Raw genomic sequence first — 23438 nt, 5'->3', positions numbered from 1 at the left:
CTAACCGCCTGAATCGCCGCGTCCCAAACGCTCACCGGACCCATATTTACTTTCTATCTCTTTTGACTTTTAATTTGTTTATACCTTCCGGAAGCCTGCCTCACCCAATGTGATACGGAATCGCTATTATTTAAAAAAAAATTTAGAACACACTCAAGAACCTCCAGAAGCTAACCAGCTAACTAGCTACAAGCTATTTAGTCATTGTTAGTTTTTTTTTACCTGGATAACACTCGCCAGTCCAGCTTCCCTGCCCCATCCACCGCTGCCCCCTGGACACTGATCTCTTGGCTACATAGCTGATGCACGCTGGGCTGTCCATTAATCACGGTACTCCATTCTGCTTGTTTGTTTTATCTGTTGGCCCCGTTGCCTAGTCTACGCCATTTTACCTGCTGTTGTTGTGCTAGCTGATTAGCTGTTGTCTCACCTACTGTTTTAGCTAGCTTTCCCAATTCAACACCTGTGATTACTGTATGCCTCGCTGTATGTCTCTCTCAAATGTCAATATGCCTTGTATACTGTTGTTCAGGTTAGTTATCATTGTTTTAGTTCACAATGGAGCCCCTAGTTCCACTCTTCATACCCCTTCAAACTCCTTTGTCCCACCTCCCACACATGCGGTGACCTCACCCATTACTACCAGCATGTCAAGAGATACAACCTCTCTCATCATCACCCAGTGCCTGGGCTTACCTCCGCTGTACCCGCACCCCACCATACCCCTGTCTGCGCATTATGCCCTGAATATATTCTACCATGCCCAGAAACCTGCTCCTCTTATTCTCTGTCCCCAACGCTCTAGGCGACCAGTTTTGATAGCCTTTAGCCGCACCCTCATACTACTCCTTCTCTGTTCCGCGGGTGATGTGGAGGTAAACCCAGGCCCTGCATGTCCCCAGGCACCCTCATTTGTTGACTTCTGTGATCGAAAAAGCCTTGGTTTCATGCATGTCAACATCAGAAGCCTCCTCCCTAAGTTTGTCTTACTCACTGCTTTAGCACACTCTGCTAACCCTGATGTCCTTGCTGTGTCTGAATCCTGGCTCAGGAAGGCCACCAAAAATTCAGAGATTTCCATACCCAACTATAACATCTTCCGTCAAGATAGAACTGCCAAAGGGGGAGGAGTTAGCCTGCAAAGTAATGTCATACTTTCCAGGTCCATACCCAAACAGTTCGAACTACTAATTTTGAAAATTACTCTCTCCAGAAATAAGTCTCGCACGGTTGCCGCCTGCTACCGACCGCCCTCAGCTCCCAGCTGTGCCCTGGACACCATTTGTGAATTGATCGCCCCCCATCTAGCTTCAGAGTTTGTTCTGTTAGGTGACCTAAACTGGGATATGCTTAACACCCCGCCAGTCCTACAATCTAAGCTAGATGCCCTCAATCTCACACAAATCATCAAGGAACCCACCAGGTACAACCCTAACTCTGTAAACAAGGGCACCCTCATAGACGTCATCCTGACCAACTGGCCCTCCAAATACACCTCCGCTGTCTTCAACCAGGATCTCAGCGATCACTGCCTCATTGCCTGTATCCGCTACGGAGCCGCAGTCAAACGACCACCCCTCATCACTGTCAAACGCTCCCTAAAACACTTCTGTGAGCAGGCCTTTCTAATCGACCTGGCCCTGGTATCCTGGAAGGACATTGACCTCATCCCGTCAGTTGAGGATGCCTGGTCATTCTTTAAAAGTAACTTCCTCACCATTTTAGATAAGCATGCTTCGTTCAAAAAATGCAGAACTAAGAACAGATACAGCCCTTGGTTCACCCCAGACCTGACTGCCCTCGACCAGCACAAAAACATCCTGTGGCGGACTGCAATAGCATCGAATAGTCCCCGTGATATGCAACTGTTCAGGGAAGTCCGGAACCAATACACGCAGTCAGTCAGGAAAGCTAAGGCCAGCTTCTTCAGGCAGAAGTTTGCATCCTGTAGCTCCAACTCCAAAAAGTTCTGGGACACTGTGAAGTCCATGGAGAACAAGAGCACCTCCTCCCAGCTGCCCACTGCACTGAGGCTAGGTAACACGGTCACCACTGATAAATCCATGATTATCGAAAACTTCAATAAGCATTTCTCAATGGCTGGCCATGCCTTCCGCCTGGCTACTTCAACCTCGGCCAACAGCTCCGCCCCCCCCGCAGCTCCTCGCCCAAGCCTCTCCAGGTTCTCCTTTACCCAAATCCAGATAGCAGATGTTCTGAAAGAGCTGCAAAACCTGGACCCGTACAAATCAGCTGGGCTTGACAATCTGGACCCTCTATTTCTGAAACTATCTGCCACCATTGTCGCAACCCCTATTACCAGCCTGTTCAACCTCTCTTTCATCTCGTCTGAGATCCCCAAGGATTGGAAAGCTGCCGCAGTCATCCCCCTCTTCAAAGGGGGAGACACCCTGGACCCAAACTGTTACAGACCTATATCCATCCTGCCCTGCCTATCTAAGGTCTTCGAAAGCCAAGTCAACAAACAGGTCACTGACCATCTCGAATCCCACCGTACCTTCTCCGCTGTGCAATCTGGTTTCCGAGCCGGTCATGGGTGCACCTCAGCCACACTCAAGGTACTAAACGATATCATAACCGCCATCGATAAAAGACAGTACTGTGCAGCCGTCTTCATCGACCTTGCCAAGGCTTTCGACTCTGTCAATCACCATATTCTTATCGGCAGACTCAGTAGCCTCGGTTTTTCGGATGACTGCCTTGCCTGGTTCACCAATTACTTTGCAGACAGAGTTCAGTGCGTCAAATCGGAGGGCATGCTGTCCGGTCCTCTGGCAGTCTCTATGGGGGTGCCACAGGGTTCAATTCTCGGGCCGACTCTTTTCTCTGTGTATATCAATGATGTTGCTCTTGCTGCGGGCGATTCCCTGATCCACCTCTACGCAGACGACACCATTCTATATACTTTCGGCCCGTCTTTGGACACTGTGCTATCTAACCTCCAAACAAGCTTCAATGCCATACAACACTCCTTCCGTGGCCTCCAACTGCTCTTAAACGCTAGTAAAACCAAATGCATGCTTTTCAACCGGTCGCTGCCTGCACCCGCATGCCCGACTAGCATCACCACCCTGGATGGTTCCGACCTAGAATATGTGGACGTCTATAAGTACCTAGGTGTCTGGCTAGACTGCAAACTCTCCTTCCAGACTCATATCAAACATCTCCAATCGAAAATCAAATCGAGAGTCGGCTTTCTATTCCGCAACAAAACCTTCTTCACTCACGCCGCCAAGCTTACCCTAGTAAAACTGACTATCCTACCGATCCTCGACTTCGGCGATGTCTTCTACAAAATGGCTTCCAACACTTTACTCAGCAAACTGGATGCAGTCTATCACAGTGCCATCCGTTTTGTCACTAAAGCACCTTATACCACCCACCACTGCGACTTGTATGCTCTAGTCGGCTGGCCCTCGCTACATATTCGTCGCCAGACCCACTGGCTCCAGGTCATCTACAAGTCCATGCTAGGTAAAGCTCCGCCTTATCTCAGCTCACTGGTCACGATGGCAACACCCATCCGTAGCACGCGCTCCAGCAGGTGTATCTCACTGATCATCCCTAAAGCCAACACCTCATTTGGCCGCCTTTCGTTCCAGTACTCTGCTGCCTGTGACTGGAACGAATTGCAAAAATTGCTGAAGTTGGAGACTTTTATCTCCCTCACCAACTTCAAACATCAGCTATCTGAGCAGCTAACCGATCGCTGCAGCTGTACATAGTCTATTGGTAAATAGCCCACCCTTTTCACCTACCTCATCCCCATACTGTTTTTATTTATTTACTTTTCTGCTCTTTTGCACACCAATATCTCTACCTGTACATGACCATCTGATCATTCATCACTCCAGTGTTAATCTGCAAAATTGTAATTATTTGCCTACCTCCTCATGCCTTTTGCACACATTGTATATAGACCCCCCCTTTGTTTTCTACTGTGTTATTGACTTGTTAATTGTTTACTCCATGTGTAACTCTTTGTTGTATGCTCACACTGCTATGCTTTATCTTGGCCAGGTCGCAGTTGCAAATGAGAACTTGTTCTCAACTAGCCTACCTGGTTAAATAAAGGTGAAAAAAAAAAAAAAAAAATATTCTACAAATCTCTGTTGATATAGTAGTATATGTTATAGCCTTGTGGCCGGTTCAAAATCAAAGTACTGACAGGGTGAAAAATCAGGAGGGAGTGAGCTGGCAACTAGAGGGTTGCTGGCACCTACAGTATCAGTCAAAAGTTTGGACACACCTGCTCATTCAAGGGTTTTCCTTTATTTTTACTATTTTCTACATTGTAGATTAATAGTGAAGACATTAAAACGATGAAATAATACAACCAAAAAAGTGTGAAACAAATCAAAATATATTTGAGATTATTCAAAGTAGCCACCCTTTGCCTTGATGACAGCTTTGCACATTCTTGGCATTCTCCCAACTCTTGAAGGAGTTCCCACATATGCTCAGCACCTGTTGGCTGCTTTTCCTTCACTCTGTGGTCCAACTCATCCTAAACCATCACAATTGGGTTGAGGTCGGGTGATTGTGGAGGCCAGGTCATCTGATGCAGCACTCCATTCTTCTTGGTCAAATAGCCCTTACACAGCCTGGAGGTGTGTTTTGGGTCATTGTCCTGTTGAAAGACAAATGGTAGTCCCATTAAGCACAAACCAGAGGGGTGGGGTTTCACTGCTGAATGCTGTGGTAGCCATGCTGATTAAGTGTGCCTTGAATTCTTAATAAATCACTGACAGTGTCACCAGCAAAGCACCATCACACCTCCTCCTCCATGCTTCACGGTGGGAACCACACATGCAGATATCGTCCATTCGCCTACTCTGTGTCTCACAAAGACACGGCGGTTGGAACCAAAAATCTCAAATTTGGACTCATCAGACCAAACGATAGATTTCTACCGGTCTAATGTCCATAGCTCGTGTTTCTTGGCCCAAGCAAGTCTCTTCCTATTATCTGTGTCCATTTAATAGTTGTTTCTTTGCAGAAATGTGACCATGAGGGCTTGATTCACGCAGTCGCCTCTGAATAGTTGATGTTGAGAAGTGTCTGTTACTTGAACTCTGTGAAGCATTTATTTGGGCTGAAATTTCTGAGGCTGGTAACTCTAATTTAACTTTTCCTCAGCAGCAGAGGTAACTCTGGGTCTTCCTTTCCTGTGACGGTCCTCAGGAGAGCCAATTTCATCATAGCGGTTGATGGTTTTTGCGACTGCATTTGAAGAAACTTTCTAGGTTCTTAAAATGTTCTGGATGGACTGACCTTCATGTGTTAAAGTAATGATGGACTGTCATTTATCTTATCTTATTTGAGCTGTTCTTGCCATAATATGGACTTTTACCAAATAGGGCTGTCTTCTGTATACCAACCCTACCTTGTCACAACACAACTGATTGGTTCCATTGCATTAAGAAGGAAAGAAATTCCACAAATGAACTTTTAATGAGGCACACCTGTTAATTGAAATGCATTCCAGGTGACTACATTATGAAGCTGGTTGAGAGAATGCCAAGAGTGTGCAAAGCTTTCATCAAGGCTGTCACATCCTGACCTTAGTTCCTATGTTATGTCTCTATTTTGGTTTGGTCAGGGTGTGAGATGGGGTGGTCATTCTATATTTTTCGTTCTGTTCGTTCTTTTTCGTTCTGTTGTTGTTTCGTTCTGTTTGTTGTTCTGTTTTGTTGTATTTCTATGTGTTTGGCCTTGTATGGTTCCCAATCAGAGGCAGCTGTCAATCGTTGTCTCTGATTGAGAACCATACTTAGGTAGCCTGTTCCCACCTGTGTTTGTGGGTAGTTGTCTTCTGTTTTGTGTATTGCACCTTGCAGAACAGTTCGTTTGTTGTTTTTGTTCAAGTGTTCGTATTTATTAACCGTATTATGAATACTTACCATGCTGCACCTTGGTCCTCTTCTCCTTCTCCCAACGACATTCATTACAAAGGCAAAGGGTGGCTACTTTGAAGAATCTCAAATATAAAATATATTTGGATTTGTTTCACACTTTTTGGTTACTATATGATTCCATACGTGTTATTTCATAGTTTTGATGTCTTCATTATTATTCTACAAAGTAGAAAATAGTACAAATAAATAAAAACCCTTGAATGAGTAGGTGTGTCTTTTGACTGGTACTGTATATTTCAGGTGCCACCTAATGTCAATATTCCCTTGAGCAAGGAACTTAACTACATGCTCACTGGGCTCTGCACTCTAGCTGCAGTGGTTCAGGGTCAGTGAAGAGCCCACCAGCTACCACAACTGGGCTCCAGGAAACGGGAATGCCATGGAGGACTGTGGGAGAACCGGAGCGGTGAGAACCGGGGCAGTAAAAAGAGATGGATGTCACCAGTGGGTTAGTCTGCCTGAGACCCAGGAGCTCAACTTTATCTGCAGCACCTCTGACAAGTAGTAGAATCTGGACCCTGCTCTAGCAGAGTGGCATTCCCAGACACAGATTAAGCCTAGTCCTGAACAAAAAAATTGAAAAGAGAAAAGTGTTACAGAATCCCCCTGCCGAGGGCACTGTGGGACTAATTTACAGCGTGTGTGTTGTATATGTCTGGCTGGCACTGCATAGTCTAGCCTCACACAAGATATTGATTACCTCCAGCTTGTGGCTTCAGCCAATCAGACTGTCCCAATCAGTGTTGCCAACTAATTTTCAGGGTAAGTTGCTAGAGGCAAGTTGATTTGTTGCTAAAAGTTGCTAAAAGTTGCTAAATGACATTGTGATGTCATTGCGCGATAACGTAAAACTGCGTCATTACGTAGAATACACAATAACGTTACTCAAATGAACTGGCCATCTCGGCAAAAAATATATTTTGACATTTGTTCAGGTACAGACTCCCACTCTTTTCTATACTTCTGGCTGTACAATTTTGATTGAGACATGTTGATTGATGTTGTAAGTTCTGTGCAAGATCAAACATTCGTGACCAACTATATTAATTGGGTTTGGCTCGTCAAACCCGTACTACTGCTGCTACAGTCAGCCATCAATGATTTGCAATTTATTGAAATTGCTGCTGAGCGCCTGCTGCTGACAACAATCACAATGCACGTTTGCAGCCAGGCACCTGTGTTGTGACTGAGTGTGTGACAGAGAATCATTTTTGTGTAATTTAGAGGGAAAATGCGTGCATTTTAGCATTTGAGTCACTTTCAAAAGTTACTAAAAGTTCAAAACACATTTTTAAAAGTAACTAAGTTTGATGCTAGGTGCTGTTTGAAAAAAAAGTTGCCAGGGTAGTCTGAAAAGTTGCTAAATCTAGCAACAAACTTGCTAAATTGGCATCACTGGTCCCAATGCACCCCACACTCTGCCCATGCACTGATCATGCATCCTGTGATTGATTGGTCAGATGCTCCTAGCCAGCCCAGCAAAATCGGGTCTGTTGCATGCTCCCTCAAGTGTATAAGTATTAGCCAGGCCTGTACTGTGTTTTACCAGTCTCAGAACGTGGGTGGACATGTGGGCATGGGATGCGTAAACAAAGTTATCACTGTTGACGTTGTTGTTATCCTTGTAGTATGTGCTACAGTAGCAGTATTCTATGTAGTTCTCATTCCTGTTATTATTATGTTACTACTGATATTGTTTACTACTTCCTATTTCCTATACTATACATTTAAATACAGTTCTTGCTCTTGTGTGCTGCTGTGCAATAGCCTACTATTTGTATAATATACAGTCCATGCCATTATTCTTACTGTGCTATTGCCATGCTAGTCATTAAGCTGGTGTTACTATGGAATACATGGTTATTAGGTCATTATTAGGTACAGTCCTTGTTGTTTTATCCCATATTCCATTCTATCGTACTCTGCATATACACTATATATACCAAAGTATCTGGACACCCCTTCAAATTAGTGGATTCGGTTATTTCAGCCACACCAGTTGCTGACAAGTGTATAAAATCGAGCACACAGCCATGCAATCTTCATAGACAAACATGGGCATTAGAATGACCCATACTGAAGAGCTCAGTGACTTTCAACGTGGCACCGTCATAGGATGCCACCTTTCAGTTCATCAAATTTCTGCCCTGCTAGAACTGCCTCGGTCAACTGTAAGTGCTGTTATTCTGAAGTGGAAACGTCTAGGAGCAACAACTGCTCAGCTGCGGAGTGGTAAGCCACACAAGCTCACAGAACGGGACTGCTGAGTGCTGAAGCGCGTCTGTCCTCGGTTGCAACACTCACTACCGAGTTATAAACTGCCTCTGGAAGCAACTTCAGCACAACAACTGTTCATCGGGAGCTTTATGAAATGCGTTTCCATGGCCGAGCAGCCATACACAAGCCTAAGTACATAATGCGCAATGCCAAGCATCAGCTGGACTGGTGTAAAGCTTGCCGCCATTGGACTCTGGAGCATTGGAAAAGCATTCTCTGGAGTGACGAATCACACTTCACCATCTGGCAGTCCGATGGACAAATCTGGGTTTGGTGGATGCCAGGAGAACGCTAACTGCCCCAATGCATAGTGCCAACTGTAAAGTTTGGTGGAAAAGGAATAATGGTCTGCGGCTGTCTTCATGGTTCGGGCTAGGCCCCTTAGTTCCATTGAAGGGAAATCTTAACGCTACAGCATAAAATTACATTCTAGACGATTCTGTGGATTAAGGTTAGAGTCAGGGCTAAGGTAAGGATTAAGTTTAAGGTTAGGATAAGGGCTAAGCGTCAAACTTTAAATGAGGCAAGTGAAATTACAAGAATTTGGGCTCTTTCATATCCTTGACTAATTCAACGGGGATCATGGCGCTGAGGGACGGCGGTCAAGGTGCCACAAAAGTCTCTGTCCTTCCGTCCCTCCATCCCTCTATCAACTGCTCCTCCGATAATAAGATTCAACCTCATTAATCATGTTAGTCGAATCAAATCGTATTTGTCATGTGCGCCGAATACAACAGGTGTAGCCCTTAACGTGAAATGCTTACTTACAAGCCCTTAACCAACAATGCAGTTCAAGAAATAGAGTTCAGTAGTCTTAGTCATCCCAAAGGGTGTTTTTGGCATTGGTTGAAAAGCAACATCACGACTCCCTCCATCCCTCCTCCATCCCCTCCTCCTCTCCTCTCCTCCCTCCATCCCCTCCTCCTCTCCTCCATCCCTCCTCTCCTCTCCTCTCCTCTCTCCATCCCCTCCTCCTCTCCTCCCCCCATCCCTTCCTCCTCTCCTCCTCTCCTCCCTTAGTCTGCCAGCCCTTATCTCTGGGCTCCAGGAACCTGGCTGCTCTCTCCGATCCCTCAGAGATTATGCGATGAGTTTCTTTTTGGGGTTCGGTTCATCTGAGACATTCATGAGGGTGCTGTTTAGAATTTTACATTTAGGGGACAGATTTACAGTAATCGATTTCCCCCTGCACCCCCCCCCTACCGTCACTGTTGTAATATTCAATGTAGGCATATTATATCACAGCTGGTTTGTTATTGGGTGAGGCATGCAAACATATTATGAAACCTATTCAGATACAACCCCGGGGTTAAATTGATGGGTATGCCATAACCTTGCTGGTTTGTTCCGCATGACAATAGACTTGTTTATGCTCATTCTGTACGTACGCCAATCTCTTTCATTGGGATTTGTAAAAGGTATTAATTGGACCCAGCTGTTCGTGAGCAGCACACACACGACCCCTCCTCTCTCACACACACACACAACCCTCTTTCCCCCCCACCCCCCTTCCCCACACACACTTGTAGTTCTCCTGGTGGTCAAATGATGAGGTGGCTCATCAAGCCAGTGCCACCAACCAGTGTCAGCTCCAACAGCAGATTCAAGTAGAGGAACAGTTACAGGGCATAAGGAGTTTATTTTAAACCTTGGCAGATTTATGCACTGTCTGCCTGGTGCAGGCATATTTTATTCACCTCTGTTCAAGTGGCTTATCCAAGCTGTCCTGCTGACTATTCATTTGCTTGATGGGAGGGAGCGCTCTATTCTGCCTTTTAACTGGGGATGTTCTGCTCCTGTTATTCTCCTGCTTAGAGGCCTATATCGCTTCTTGATTATGATTATAAACTATAGGGTAACACATTTGTAAGGGCATACACAGTATGGACTCTCTCTCTTTCTCTCTCTTATTACTTACTTAATGGTGTGGAATATTGCCGATATGAGGAGTTCATTGTATATGGCAACAGTCATGTAGCGTGGTTCATGGAAGGCTGACGGTACGGTCCGGACAGCATAGCAGAGGTACACTCCCCACAGAAGAAACAGGAACTCAGCTAGATAAGGAGAGGTCAACAATACATTGTCCTTAACTCTAACACACAAATAGCAGAGATACACACCATACAATGACTGGAAATGTAAAATTATATTCTGTAAGATCTGCATTATTTCCGACAACCATTGTTTGCTTTGGTTTGCACAAAATGGCATACATGTAACTTGTTATTTAGCAATACAATTCAAGGGTCTCCACATGTAGGGCTGGCACAATTATCATATGATTCTGTAAAAAAAAAAGAAGAATTGTCATAATACATACATTTTAGGAGATGGAGGGATTCAACTTTATACTCAAGTAGATATAGTTTACTCAATAGCAGTTTTTCATTTTGCAAAATGGCACAGTCACAAGGAGAAACCCACTTGTTTTTGAGACAGGGGTGTCATCAAAGCTGTGGTGTATTCATTAGGTATGTCTTAACAAATGTTCAAATATGCATTATGATACATTACAAGCTGAAAAAAAGTTATACAAAAATGACAATTATGTCCATAACCGTGGCCATTTGCATGACAATCAATCGTTATCCAAAATTCCATAATCGTCACAGCCCTATCCTCATGTCCCATCCGTTTTGAAAAGGCCACAATTCAGCAGGAAAGAATTGGCAAAATTCAAGGACCTCAGCCTGTCAAGTGTTGATGGCTGCACATCATGTAGTCACTAGCCACTGACAGTTACTAATTTTGCTGTGCCCTTGAGAGTTCCCCTTTCTGCCAACAGTGATTTCCCACTGTTTGACTGCCAGCCCACTGCCTCATTGACAGATCTCCTGCTGGATAGAGATCCTCTCTATTGACCAAAGGTCGCAGGTAGTTAGCAAACAGAAAGGAAGTCTGAGTCTCTCATCTTGGTTTATTTTACATTCTAAGAACTGTACTTAGAACTGGCATTATCCTAAGTTCTCTGAACTGGTCTCAGAACTGTAAGACAGTCTCTCGTCTCTCCTTTATTCTATGTTTTTAGAACTATTCTCAGAACTGCTCAAAACTGCTTAAAACATTTTCCGTTGCATGCCCAAATGAATACGACCCACTTTTCAGAACTGTTTCAAGACTGATTCACTGTTATTCGGGAGCCCATAACGGTGATGCTAATTTCTATTCCATTTCCAATAACTGTTATCAGAACTGTAAAGCAGTCCGAGTCTCTCATCTTTCCTTTGTTCTACATTCTCAGAATTGCTCTCTATTGTCTGCCCATAAAAACAGCCCTAATTTACATTCATTCAATAATTAACACCAAAGACAACAGGGATCATGTCGGATTGCGGATTGTCATCTGTAAATAGTGATTAGAGTGTATTATTATTAATATTTTGTGAATCATGATGACTAATTATAAGCTATTTAATATGTCATCAGTATGCATGGTGAGCTGTTTGTAAATGCTGGTGGGAGGAATAAGCAATTTCTTATTAGATCAATACTTTTTTTTCATTAACTGATAAATAATTGTTATCATTATTGTAGAACCACAAAACAATACAAATAATAATTGTATGTTCTCTTTTTAAAATTAATTTCCTGTACAGCACCTTAGAAGGGTGGATATCGCCCACGCGTTTCCAGAAGCTGTCAGAACAATCAGCGGGGCGGCTGACCCACTACCCCCGACCGCAGACCGATCTCTCCTCTTCACCATTTCTATTTACAGGCAATCTAGCTGTCTCTGCCTCCCCTGCGAAGCTGCACAATGTTCTTACGCCTTATCTCAAACCCGTTGGTGAAAACACTCTCTGCATCGCTGTCCATATCTCTCTCAACAGAGACCTCTGACAGAGCAGAGCACATCGCTTCTCAGGGATCCATCCTCTTTAAAAAGGTTTGGATGATAGGTCCGGTGTCTCAGCTGCCTGTCACATTCCCCTCTAGAAGGGGCTTGGCAATTCTCCAATTCTTCTCTTGTTATTCGGAGACTGGAGGAGTCCATTTGTGTTACCACCTACAGTTTGGGTTTTGGGAATGATGAAACAAACCACAACAGCCCCAGTGGCGATGATAATAGGAGTAGGGCCTAGTATCAAATAAAATACAATTTTACTGGTCAGGTACACATACTTTGAAGATGTTAAAAAAACATTTTTGGGGGGGGTGTATATTTTTTTTTAAATAAAGAAATATTAGAAGAGCAATACCAGAGTCCGGAATATAAATGTATGCTGAACAAAAATATAAAGGCAACATGCAACAATTTCGAAGATTTTATAGTGTTATAGTTCGTATAAGGAAATCAGTCAGGCCCTAATTAGGCCCTAATCTATGAATTTCACATGACTGTGCAGGGGTGCAACCATAGGCCCGCCAACTTGGCAGCCAGGTCCACCCACTGGGGAGTCAGGCCCAGCCAATAAGAATGAGTTTTTCCCCAGAAAAGGGCTTTATTACGGACAGAAATACTCCTCAGCAAACACCCCACCCCCCCTCAGCCAATCCCACAGGTGAAGAAGTCCGATGTGGAGGTCCTGGGCTGGCGTGGTTATACATGGTCTGCGGTTGTGAGGCCGGTTGGACGTACTGCCAAATTCTCTACAACGATGTTAGAGGTAGTTTATGATAGAGAAATTAACATTTAATTCTCTGCCAACAGCTCTGGTGAACATTCCTGCAGTCAGCACACTTGAGACATCTGTGGCATTTTGTTGTGTGACAAAACTGCACATTTTAAAATGGCTTTTTAATTGTTCCCAGCACAAGGTGCACCTGTTTTATTATCATGCTGTTAATCAGATTATTGACATGCCACACCTGTCAGGTGGATGGATTATCTTGTTAAAGGAGAAATGCTCAATAAAAGAGATACAGTGCCTTGCGAAAGTATTCGGCCCCCTTGAACTTTGCGACCTTTTGCCACATTTCAGGCTTCAAACATAAAGATATAAAACTGTATTTTTTAAAACTGGATATTTCAAACTTTTTTAACAAATCAAAACCTGAAAAATTGGGCGTGCAAAATTATTCAGCCCCTTTACTTTCAGTGCAGCAAACTCTCTCCAGAAGTTCAGTGAGGATCTCTGAATGATCCAATGTTGACCTAAATGACTAATGATGATAAATACAATCCACCTGTGTGTAATCAAGTCTCCGTATAAATGCACCTGCACTGTGATAGTCTCAGAGGTCCGTTAAAAGCGCAGAGAGCATCATGAAGAACAAGGAACACACCAGGCAGGTCCGAGATACTGTTATGAAGAAGTTTAAAGCCGGATTTGGATACAAAAAGATTTCCCAAGCTTTAAACATCCCAAGGAGCACTGTGCAAGCGATAATATTGAAATGGAAGGAGTATCAGACCACTGCAAATCTACCAAGACCTGGCCGTCCCTCTAAACTTTCAGCTCATACAAGGAGAAGACTGATCAGAGATGCAGCCAGAGGCCCATGATCACTCTGGATGAACTGCAGAGATCTACAGCTGAGGTGGGAGACTCTGTCCATAGGACAACAATCAGTCGTATATTGCACAAATCTGGCCTTTATGGAAGAGTTGCAAGAAGAAAGCCATTTCTTAAAGATATCCATAAAAAGTGTTGTTTAAAGTTTGCCACAAGCCACCTGGGAGACACACCAAACATGTGGAAGAAGGTGCTCTGGTCAGATGAAACCAAAATTGAACTTTTTGGCAACAATGCAAAACGTTATGTTTGGCGTAAAAGCAACACAGCTCATCACCCTGAACACACCATCCCCACTGTCAAACATGGTGGTGGCAGCATCATGGTTTGGGCCTGCTTTTCTTCAGCAGGGACAGGGAAGATGGTTAAAATTGATGGGAAGATGGATGGAGCCAAATACAGGACCATTCTGGAAGAAAACCTGATGGAGTCTGCAAAAGACCTGAGACTGGGACGGAGATTTGTCTTCCAACAAGACAATGATCCAAAACATAAAGCAAAATCTACAATGGAATGGTTCAAAAATAAACATATCCAGGTGTTAGAATGGCCAAGTCAAAGTCCAGACCTGAATCCAATCGAGAATCTGTGGAAAGAACTGAAAACTGCTGTTCACAAATGCTCTCCATCCAACCTCACTGAGCTCGAGCTGTTTTGCAAGGAGGAATGGGAAAACATTTCAGTCTCTCGATGTGCAAAACTGATAGAGACATACCCCAAGCGACTTACAGCTGTAATCGCAGCAAAAGGTGGCGCTACAAAGTATTAACTTAAGGGGGCTGAATAATTTTGCACGCCCAATTTTTCAGTTTTTGATTTGTTAAAAAAGTTTGAAATATCCAATAAATGTCGTTCCACTTCATGATTGTGTCCCACTTGTTGTTGATTCTTCACAAAAAAATACAGTTTTATATCTTTATGTTTGAAGCCTGAAATGTGGCAAAAGGTTGCAAAGTTCAAGGGGGCCGAATACCTTCGCAAGGCACTGTATAAACAAAGCAAAATTTGAGAGAAATTAGCTTTTTGTGCGTAATTGAACATTTTGTAGATTTTATATTTCAGCTCATGAAACATGGGACCAACACTTTATATGTTGCATTTATAATATTGTTCAGTTGCAAAGTCTTCCATTCTTAAATGGAAGAAGTTTGGAACCACCAAGACTCTTCCTAGAGCTGGTCACCTGGCCAAACTGAGCATTCATGGGAGAAGGGCCTTGGTCAGGGAGGTGACCAAGAACCCGATGGTCACTCTGACAGAGCTCTAGAGTTCCTCTGTGGAGATGGGAGAACCTTCCAGAAGGTCAATCATCACTGCAGCTCTCCACCAATCAGGCCTTTATGGTAGAATGGCCAGACGGAAGCCACTCCTCAGTAAAAGGCACATGACAACCCACTTGTGGAGTTTGCCAAAAGGAACCTAAAGACTCTCAGACCATGAAAAACAAGATTCTCTGGTCTGATGAAACCAAGATTGAACTATTGGGCCTGAATGAGAAGCATCACGTCTGGAGGATACCTGGCACCATCCCTATGGTGAAGCATGGTGGTGGCAGCATCATGCTGTGGGGATGTTTTCAGGGACTGGAAGACTAGTCAGGATCGAGGCAAAGATGAACGGAGCAAAGCACAGAAAGATCCTTGATAACAACTTGCTCCAAAGCACTGAGACTGGGGGGAAGGTGAAGGGTAGAGTACGGGGTGGTAGCCGTCTAGTAACAGTGACTAATGTACAGGGCAGGGTACTGGGTACTGTTATAAAACCAAGATAATAAACGACAATTGGCGTAACTGCCTGTTCAGGGGCAGAACGACAGATTTGTACCATGTCAGCTCGGGGGTTTGAACTTGCAACCTTCCGGTTACTAGTCCAACGCTCTAACCACTAGGCTACCCTGCCGCCCCACAATGACATAATTTAGCTTTAATGATGCCGCCCCACAATGCCAGTTTTTAGCTTTAATTATGTAATTTACCCACTGGGTATTGACTAGGGGTCCACACTTCCGTCACGACTCACCGACTGCCATCATGTAGTCCCAGCGGTCGAGCAGGCACATGCTGAACTGCAGCCCATTGGGGGTGAGGCCCATGTTGATAAGAGCCAATGTCAGGTCAGGTGTCTGACACACGGCCGAGGTCCAGGCCACCAGGAACCACAGCACCACTAGCAAGATTACCCCCAGCAGACGCAGCACCCGCCAGCTGGTCATGTATGGGGTCCTTTGGGCTGTACGGGACAGGAACACCTTCAGCACCCTGGAGGAGGGAAGAGAGAGGTTTTTGTTGTTCCCAAATCCCAACAGGCAAAATTTGGCATCTAATGGCATCATTTTCTGGTTTTATGATTCTCATTGAGAAAAACATATAACATATAGATTATAACCAACAGGTCTCTGTTATAAACAGGTAAAGATATCCTTTTCATTATTGCTTTATCATTATGTATTTTACAAATTATGGAACTTGACACAACTAACACTACTTTAACTGCAACTACTGTACTACCACCACTACCATCCAAACATGACTCTTTCTACCACTGCACTTTCTATCGTTTTGGTTATTACTTGCTCTATACTACCTGTACTGCTGCAAGCCCTTGCAAGCACTAGTATCTCACTGAGACGTGTGGGCTAGATTAGCATAGATATATAATGAGGAGATATTTTGACCTTTGGGTTCTCTGAGGGAACAACCATGATTGATCCTGTCTCAGATCTGTGTGTGGGATTCCCCTAGAGGGTACTGACACTGAGGTCATGGTTCAAGCTTTCTACACCAGGAGGAATTTAATTGGTAATTTTGTCAGGTGAAGTAGCAGGCTGCCCTTTGGCCTCTCTTTTCTGCACTGCTCTCAAAACTATACTGACTGAAGTGAGGGTGTACCCCCTCCCGCCAAACACACACACACACACACACACACACACACACACACCTATTTCTTACACACACATGGTCAGATTGAGTTGTTTCTCTACTGTCTCAGTGAAATGTAAAAAGGCCAACATGAGGGCCAACTCATTTCCAGAAGAGGAGAGTGGAGAAAACTCTATGCTACGGTAAGTAGTTCTGTGTGATTGAGAATGTAAAGTGCTACCTTTGCCTCTAAGTCCTCTCGCTTCGACTACTAAGAAGCAAAATAGAACGACTGCAAACCAGGACCAATTCTGAGAAGAACCTGGATATGAGAGAGCGCTCCACAGGGCAAACTCATCAAGGAGCATCATTGGGAAAATTGGGGGGAGAAAGGACTCAATGTTCTGGGCTGAATACTGCAGAAGTTATCCAATTTGGCCATATGTCATTGGTTTCTCTGCGTGATACATCTGGGGTGTATTCACTAGGATAGGTCGTAACGGAGAGGGACCTACCTGATTATGCAGTTGCAAAACGTTTTCTACGGTGCAAAACATATTGTTGTTGTGTGTACTTATGAATACACCCCTGTGATTTAGGTTCGTTTGGCAAACTCCAAAAATAGAATGAATTACAACATACCTATAAAGCTTCAGGATCACTGTTCCGTAGGCTGTGGCAAAGCCCAGGAGACGCACCCATCTCAGGAGGATACAGCGGAACATGCTGGGGTTGAAGTACAGTATCATCACCTAAAGACAAGTGGAGATGCACATTACTTTGACTATATTTTAATTTATGTAAAAAAAAAAGAGTGGGGCAGTCCCACTCCTTTAGTATTTTCCCTAGTGAAAAAGTGTAGTGAAAAAGCAAGGAGAGTGTGCTAGAGTGGATTGGATTCAAACCCATACCTACAGTGGTACATACAGTTGAAGTCGGAAGTTTACATACACTTAGGTTGGAGTCATTAAAACTGGTGTTTCAACCACTCCACAAATGTTTTGTTAGCAAACTATAGATTTGGCAAGTCGGTTAGGACATCTACTTTGTGCATGACACAAGTAATTTTTCCAACAATTGTTAACAGACCGATTATTTCACTTATAAATCACTGTATCATAATTCCAGCAGGTCAGAAGTTTACATACACTAAATTGACTGTGCCTTTAAAAAGCTTGGAATATTCCAGAAGATGTCATGGCTTTAGAAGCTTCTGATAGGCTAATTGACATCATTTGAGTCAATAGGAAATCAGTCAAGACCTCCACAAGTCTGTACCTCCTTGAGAGCAATTTCCAAACGCCTGAAGGTACCCCGTTCATCTGTACAAACAATAGTATGCAAGTATAAACACCATGGGACCACGCAACAGTCATACCGCTCAGGAAGGAGACGTGTTCTGTCTCATAGAGATTAACGTACTTTGGTGCAAAAAGTGCAAATCAATCCCAGAACAACAGTAAAGGACCTTGTGAAGATGCTGGAGGAAACCGGTACAAAAGTATAAAAAAAAGTATATCCACAGTAAAACGAGTGCTATATCAACATAACCTGAAAGACCGCTCAGCAAGGAAGAAGCCACTGCTCCAGAACCGCCATAAAAAAAGCCAGACTACGGTTTGCAACTGCACATGGGGACAAAGATGGTACTTTTTGGAGAAATACCCTCTGGTTTGATGGAACAAAAATATACCTGTTTGGCCATAATAACCATCGTCATGTTTGGAGGAAAAGGGGGAGCCTTGCAAGCCGAAGAAAACCATCCCAACCGTGAAGTACGGGGGGGTAAGCATCATGTTGTGGGGGTGCTTTGCTGCAGGAGGGACTGGTGCACTTCACAAAATAGATGGCATCATGAGGAAAGAAAATGTATGTGGATATATTGAAGCAACATCTCAAGACATCAGTCAGGAAGTTAAAGCTTGGTCGTAAATGGGTCTTCCAAATGGACAATGACCCCAAGCATACTTCCAAAGTTGTGGCAAAATGGCTTAAGGATAACAAAGTCAAGGTATTGGAGTGGCCATCACAAAACCCTGATCTCAATCCTATAGAAAATCTGTGGGCAGACCTGAAAAAGCGTGTGCGAGCAAGGAGGCCTACAAGCCTGAACCAGTTACACCAGCTCTTTCAGGAGGAATGGGCCAAAATACACCAAACTTATTGTGGAAAGCTTGTGGAAGGTTACCCGAAACGTTTAGCGGCAATGCTACCAAATACTAATTGAGTGTATGTAAACTTCTGAACCACTGGAAATGTGATGAAAGAAATAAAAGTTGAAATAAATCATTCTCTCTACTATTATTCTGACATTTCACATTCTTAAAATAAACTGGTGATCCTAACTGACCTAAGACAGGGAATTTTTTACCATGATTAAATGTCAGGAATTGTGAAAACTGAGTTTAAATGTATTTGGCTAAGGTGTACGTAAACTTCTGACTTCAACTGTAGCAGCGGCATAGACATGCTGGACCACCCCAGGCCACAACTCAAATTTAATTTATAACTGTAGGTTAATTTGACAGAGAAATGCACATTATTCAGCTTTTTTGTAAAGATGACAGATTTTGTGCCAGCCAGCTATTTTTCAACTTTAGTCCCTAGGCAGGTAAAACGACTACACATCAATGAGGAATCAGGCACTCCCATTTCTCTTTCTGCATTGCTGACAACTTCAGCTTTTGTTCATAGTCAAACACACAGATGCCGGAAAACATTGGGAACATATCTGATCTAAGTACAGCATTATTACCTAAAGGGATGAAGATCCACATTAACATAGGCTACACATCGAGCCACTACATTTCTCTTTCTGCATTGCTGACACAACTTCACCTTTTGTTAATAGTCAAACCCAGTAGCAGGAGAACATCGGATACATGTCTGACCGCGGGGCCAGACTGTCTGCCTCTCAACCTTCACATTGTTGTCTCATTTTCTGGATGTCGTCTAAAAGGTGAGTCACAGGCATCTGCTCGGAAAATATTGTCCTGCCGTTAGCTCCTTGTGAAGTTCATTCTAGCTGATTATTGAAAGAGGCAAGGATTGGGGATGGAGGCACGAGGTCATGCATTGTCAACTGAACAAAGGGCAATGCTTGTTTGTGAGGTTTCTGTATGGTAACTCACTTATTTCATTATATATTCCAGCAGATGCAGAATCGCAAATGTCACATCTCAAGCAACTAAAATGGAGTTGAGTTATAAAACCTATACTGAATACACAATATACAGTTGAAGTTGGAAGTTTACATACACTTAGGTTGGAGTCATTAAAACTCGTTTTTCAACCACTCCACACATTTCTTGTTAACAAACTATAGTTTTGGCAAGTCGGTTAAGACATCTACTATGTGCATGACACAAGTAATTTTTCCAACAATTGTTTACAGACAGATTATTTCACTTATAATTCACCTTATCACAATTCCAGCAGGTCAGAAGTTTACATAGACTAAGTTGACTGTGCCTTTAAACATCTTGGAAAATTCCATAAAATTATGTCATGGCATAATTTGAGTCAATTGGAGGTGCACCTGTGGATGTATTTCAAGGCCTACCTTCAAACTCAGTGCCTCTTTGCTTAACATCATGGGAAAATTCAAAAGAAATCATCCAAGACCTCAGAAAAAAAATTGTAGACCTCCACAAGTCTGGTTCATCCTTGGGAGCAATTTCCAAATGCCTGAAGTTACCACGTTCATCTGTACAAACAATAGTATTCAAGTATAAACACCAAGGGACCACGCAGCTGACATACCGCTCAGGAAGGAGACGTGTTCTGTCTCATAGAGATGAACGCACTTTGGTGCGAAAAGTACAAATCAATCCCAGAACAACAGCAATTGACCTTGTGAAGATGCTGGAGGAAACGGGTACAAAGGGATCTATATCCACAGTAAAACAAGTCCTATATCGAGATCATCTGAAAGGGATTTCAGCAAGGAAGAAGCCACTGCGCCAAAAGCGCCATAAAAAAGCCAGACTACGGTTTGCAACTGCACATGGGGACAAAGATTGTACGTTTTGGAGAAATGTCCTCTGGTCTGATGAAACAAAAATCGAACTGTTTGGCTTGCAAGTCGAAGAACACCATCCCAACCGTGAAGCACGGGGGTGGCAGCATCATGTTGTTGGGGTGCTTTGCTGCAGGAGATACTGGTGCACTTCACAAAATAGATGGCATCATGAGGCGGGAAAATTATTTGGATGTATTGAAGCAACATCTCAAGATATTAGTCAGGAAGTTAAAGCTTGGTCGCAAATGGGTCTTCCAAATGGACAATGACCCCAAACATACTTCCAAAGTTGTGCCAAAATGGCTTAAGGATAACAAAGTCAAGGTATTGGAGTGGCCATCACAAACCCCTGATCTTAATCCTATAGAAAATTTGTGGGCAGAACTGAAAAAGCGTGTGCGAGCAAGGAGGCCTACAAACCTGAATCAGTTACACCAGCTCTGTCAGGAGTAACGGGCCAAAATTCACCCAACTTATTGTGGGAAGCTTGTGGAAGGCTACCCGAAACATTTGACCCAAGTTAAACAATTTAAAGGCAATGCTACCAAATACTAATTGAGTGTATGTAAACTTGTGACCCACTGGGAATGTGATGAAAGAAATAAAAGCTGAAATAAATCATTCTCTCTACTATTATTCTGACATTTCACATTCTTAAAATAAAGTGGTGATACTAACTGACCTAAAACAGGGAATTTTTACTAGGATTAAATGTCAGGAATTGTGAAAAACTGAGTTTAAATGTATTTGGCTAAGGTGTACGTAAACTTCTGACTTCAACTGTAACTATTATGTCAACCACACAACCAGTATGTCAGCCAATTTAGTAACGTCCTTCTCACGAGCTAGTCTACATATTTGAGAATTTCAAGTTGAGCTGTTGTCCCAGCTCCACAAGCACCAGGTTTAAGACGCTTCCACGATACTCACAACCTATCCCTGCAAATAAGTGTGATAGCCACCCCAATCCCATTTCCTTCCTTGTTTACATATTGTATGTACTCTACAAATCAGACCTGCGTTCAAATAGTATTATTTTTTAAATTAAAATTCTAAAGGTGCGCTCGATTGAACATCAAATCAAATCAAATGTATTTATATAGCCCTTCGTACATCAGCTGATATCTCAAAGTGCTGTACAGAAACCCAGCCTAAAACCCCAAACAGCAAGCAATGCAGTTGTAGAAGCACGGTGGCTAGATAAACTCCCTAGAAAGGCCAAAACCTAGGAAGAAACCTAGAGAGGAACCGGGCTATGTGGGTGGCCAGTCCTCTTCTGGCTGTGCCGGGTGGAGATTATAACAGAACATGGCCAAGATGTTCAAATGTTCATAAATGACCAGCATGGTCGTATAATAATAAGGCAGAACAGTTGAAACTGGAGCAGCAGCACGGCCAGGTGGACTGGGGACAGCAAGGAGTCATCATGTCAGGTAGTCCTGGGGCATGGTCCTAGGGCTCAGGACCTCCGAGAGAGAGAAAGAAAGAGAGAAGTAGAGAATTAGAGAACGCACACTTAGATTCACACAGGACACCGAATAGGACAGGAGAAGTACTCCAGATATAACAAACTGACCCTAGCCCCCCGACACATAAACTACTGCAGCATAAATACTGGAGGCTGAGACAGGAGGGGTCAGGAGACACTGTGGACCTATCCGAGGACACCCCCGGACAGGGCCAAACAGGAAGGATATAACCCCACCCACTTTGCCAAAGCACAGCCCCCACACCACTAGAGGGATATCTTCAACCACCAACTTACCATCCTGAGACAGGGCCGAGTATAGCCCACAAAGATCTCCGCCATGGCACAACCCAAGGGGGTTGACACATTGGAACCAATGGAATAGTCCCATCTGGCCCTCCAGTTCGGCTAAATCAAAACACTCAAAGCATTTGAGAGGCAACAAATATCATTTCTAATCCAGGTTTAGTACAACCTTCACATTTCCACAGCTATAAACTATAGCTCCCAGAGATACAGTTTTATCTCGTCTCTATGGTATATTCCACAATTCGAGGTATGCAGTGTGGCTGTTTGAGAGATGGCAGGTATCCTCTATAATTAAGCAGAGCGACATCACCTGTCCCCTGCGGCGAGATGGCAGAACATCGGCAACCAGCTTGCTTAACTCGCAAACAGGGGAAATGTTCTCGTGGATATGGGATGAAACAATGGCACAGTGCCACACACAACCCGCAAAGCACATATCACACTTCCATGATATGAGAGGAGGCCTCATTTAGCTGCAGAATTCACTGGAAGAAAATGTTGGTAAAACTTTACCTGAAAGGTACCTAGGTAAGGACTTCATAAGACATTCATAACACATACATACCACATTCATAAGCAATACATAAGGACACCTTCATGATGATATGACAAGCTTTAGCTGCACTTTTCTTGAAGGGTACCTGCATAAGGACTTCATAACACATTATTAACCATCCATAGGCCATTCATAAGCAGTACATCTAGGCACTTCATAGATGCTTATGTCAACAAGTTGCCTGCATTATTAATCCTTTACCCAATGTTTTGCCTATATCAAGCACTGTCAACAGAACATTTGTACAAAGTTTTGATTGACGCACGCATGATAGCGAAACAGGTACACCTACACTCTATGGATTTAAATACATGTGCGTAATGTAGGAAAGATCCACAATTACTACTAGTACACCCTAATTGCATCCACTTGTCATAGCCAGAAGCAATGAAAGCAACACAAGACTGGCAGTACTGGAGATCTATTTAAAGTTTATGTTCCTCCTGTCACGTTCTGACCTTTATTTCCTTTGTTTTGTATTTATTTAGTATGGTCAGGGCGTGAGTTGGGTGGGCAGTCTATGTTTGTTTTTCTATCATTTGGGTATTTCT

At 43.5% G+C, this 23438-nt stretch overlaps 1 protein-coding gene across 1 annotated transcript in view; it reads right to left on the bottom strand.

Annotated features, from left to right (window-relative positions):
• The window catches only part of LOC109875129 (probable G-protein coupled receptor 158), a 105586-nt gene that overhangs the window by 13400 nt on the left and 68748 nt on the right, over nt 1–23438 (bottom strand). Inside the window, exons 6-8 of the mRNA XM_020467339.2 lie at nt 17176–17285; nt 15695–15933; nt 10135–10273 (exon numbers count right to left, since the gene is read on the bottom strand). Of these exons, the coding sequence (XP_020322928.1) occupies nt 10135–10273; nt 15695–15933; nt 17176–17285 (488 nt within the window). The remainder of the gene's footprint in view (nt 1–10134; nt 10274–15694; nt 15934–17175; nt 17286–23438) is intronic.

The sequence above is a fragment of the Oncorhynchus kisutch genome, linkage group LG30 (genome assembly GCF_002021735.2).
Source record: "Oncorhynchus kisutch isolate 150728-3 linkage group LG30, Okis_V2, whole genome shotgun sequence".
Classification (NCBI taxonomy): domain Eukaryota; kingdom Metazoa; phylum Chordata; class Actinopteri; order Salmoniformes; family Salmonidae; genus Oncorhynchus; species Oncorhynchus kisutch.
The sequence above is the reverse complement of the archived record's forward strand: the minus strand, read 5'-3'. Positions and strand labels throughout refer to the sequence as shown.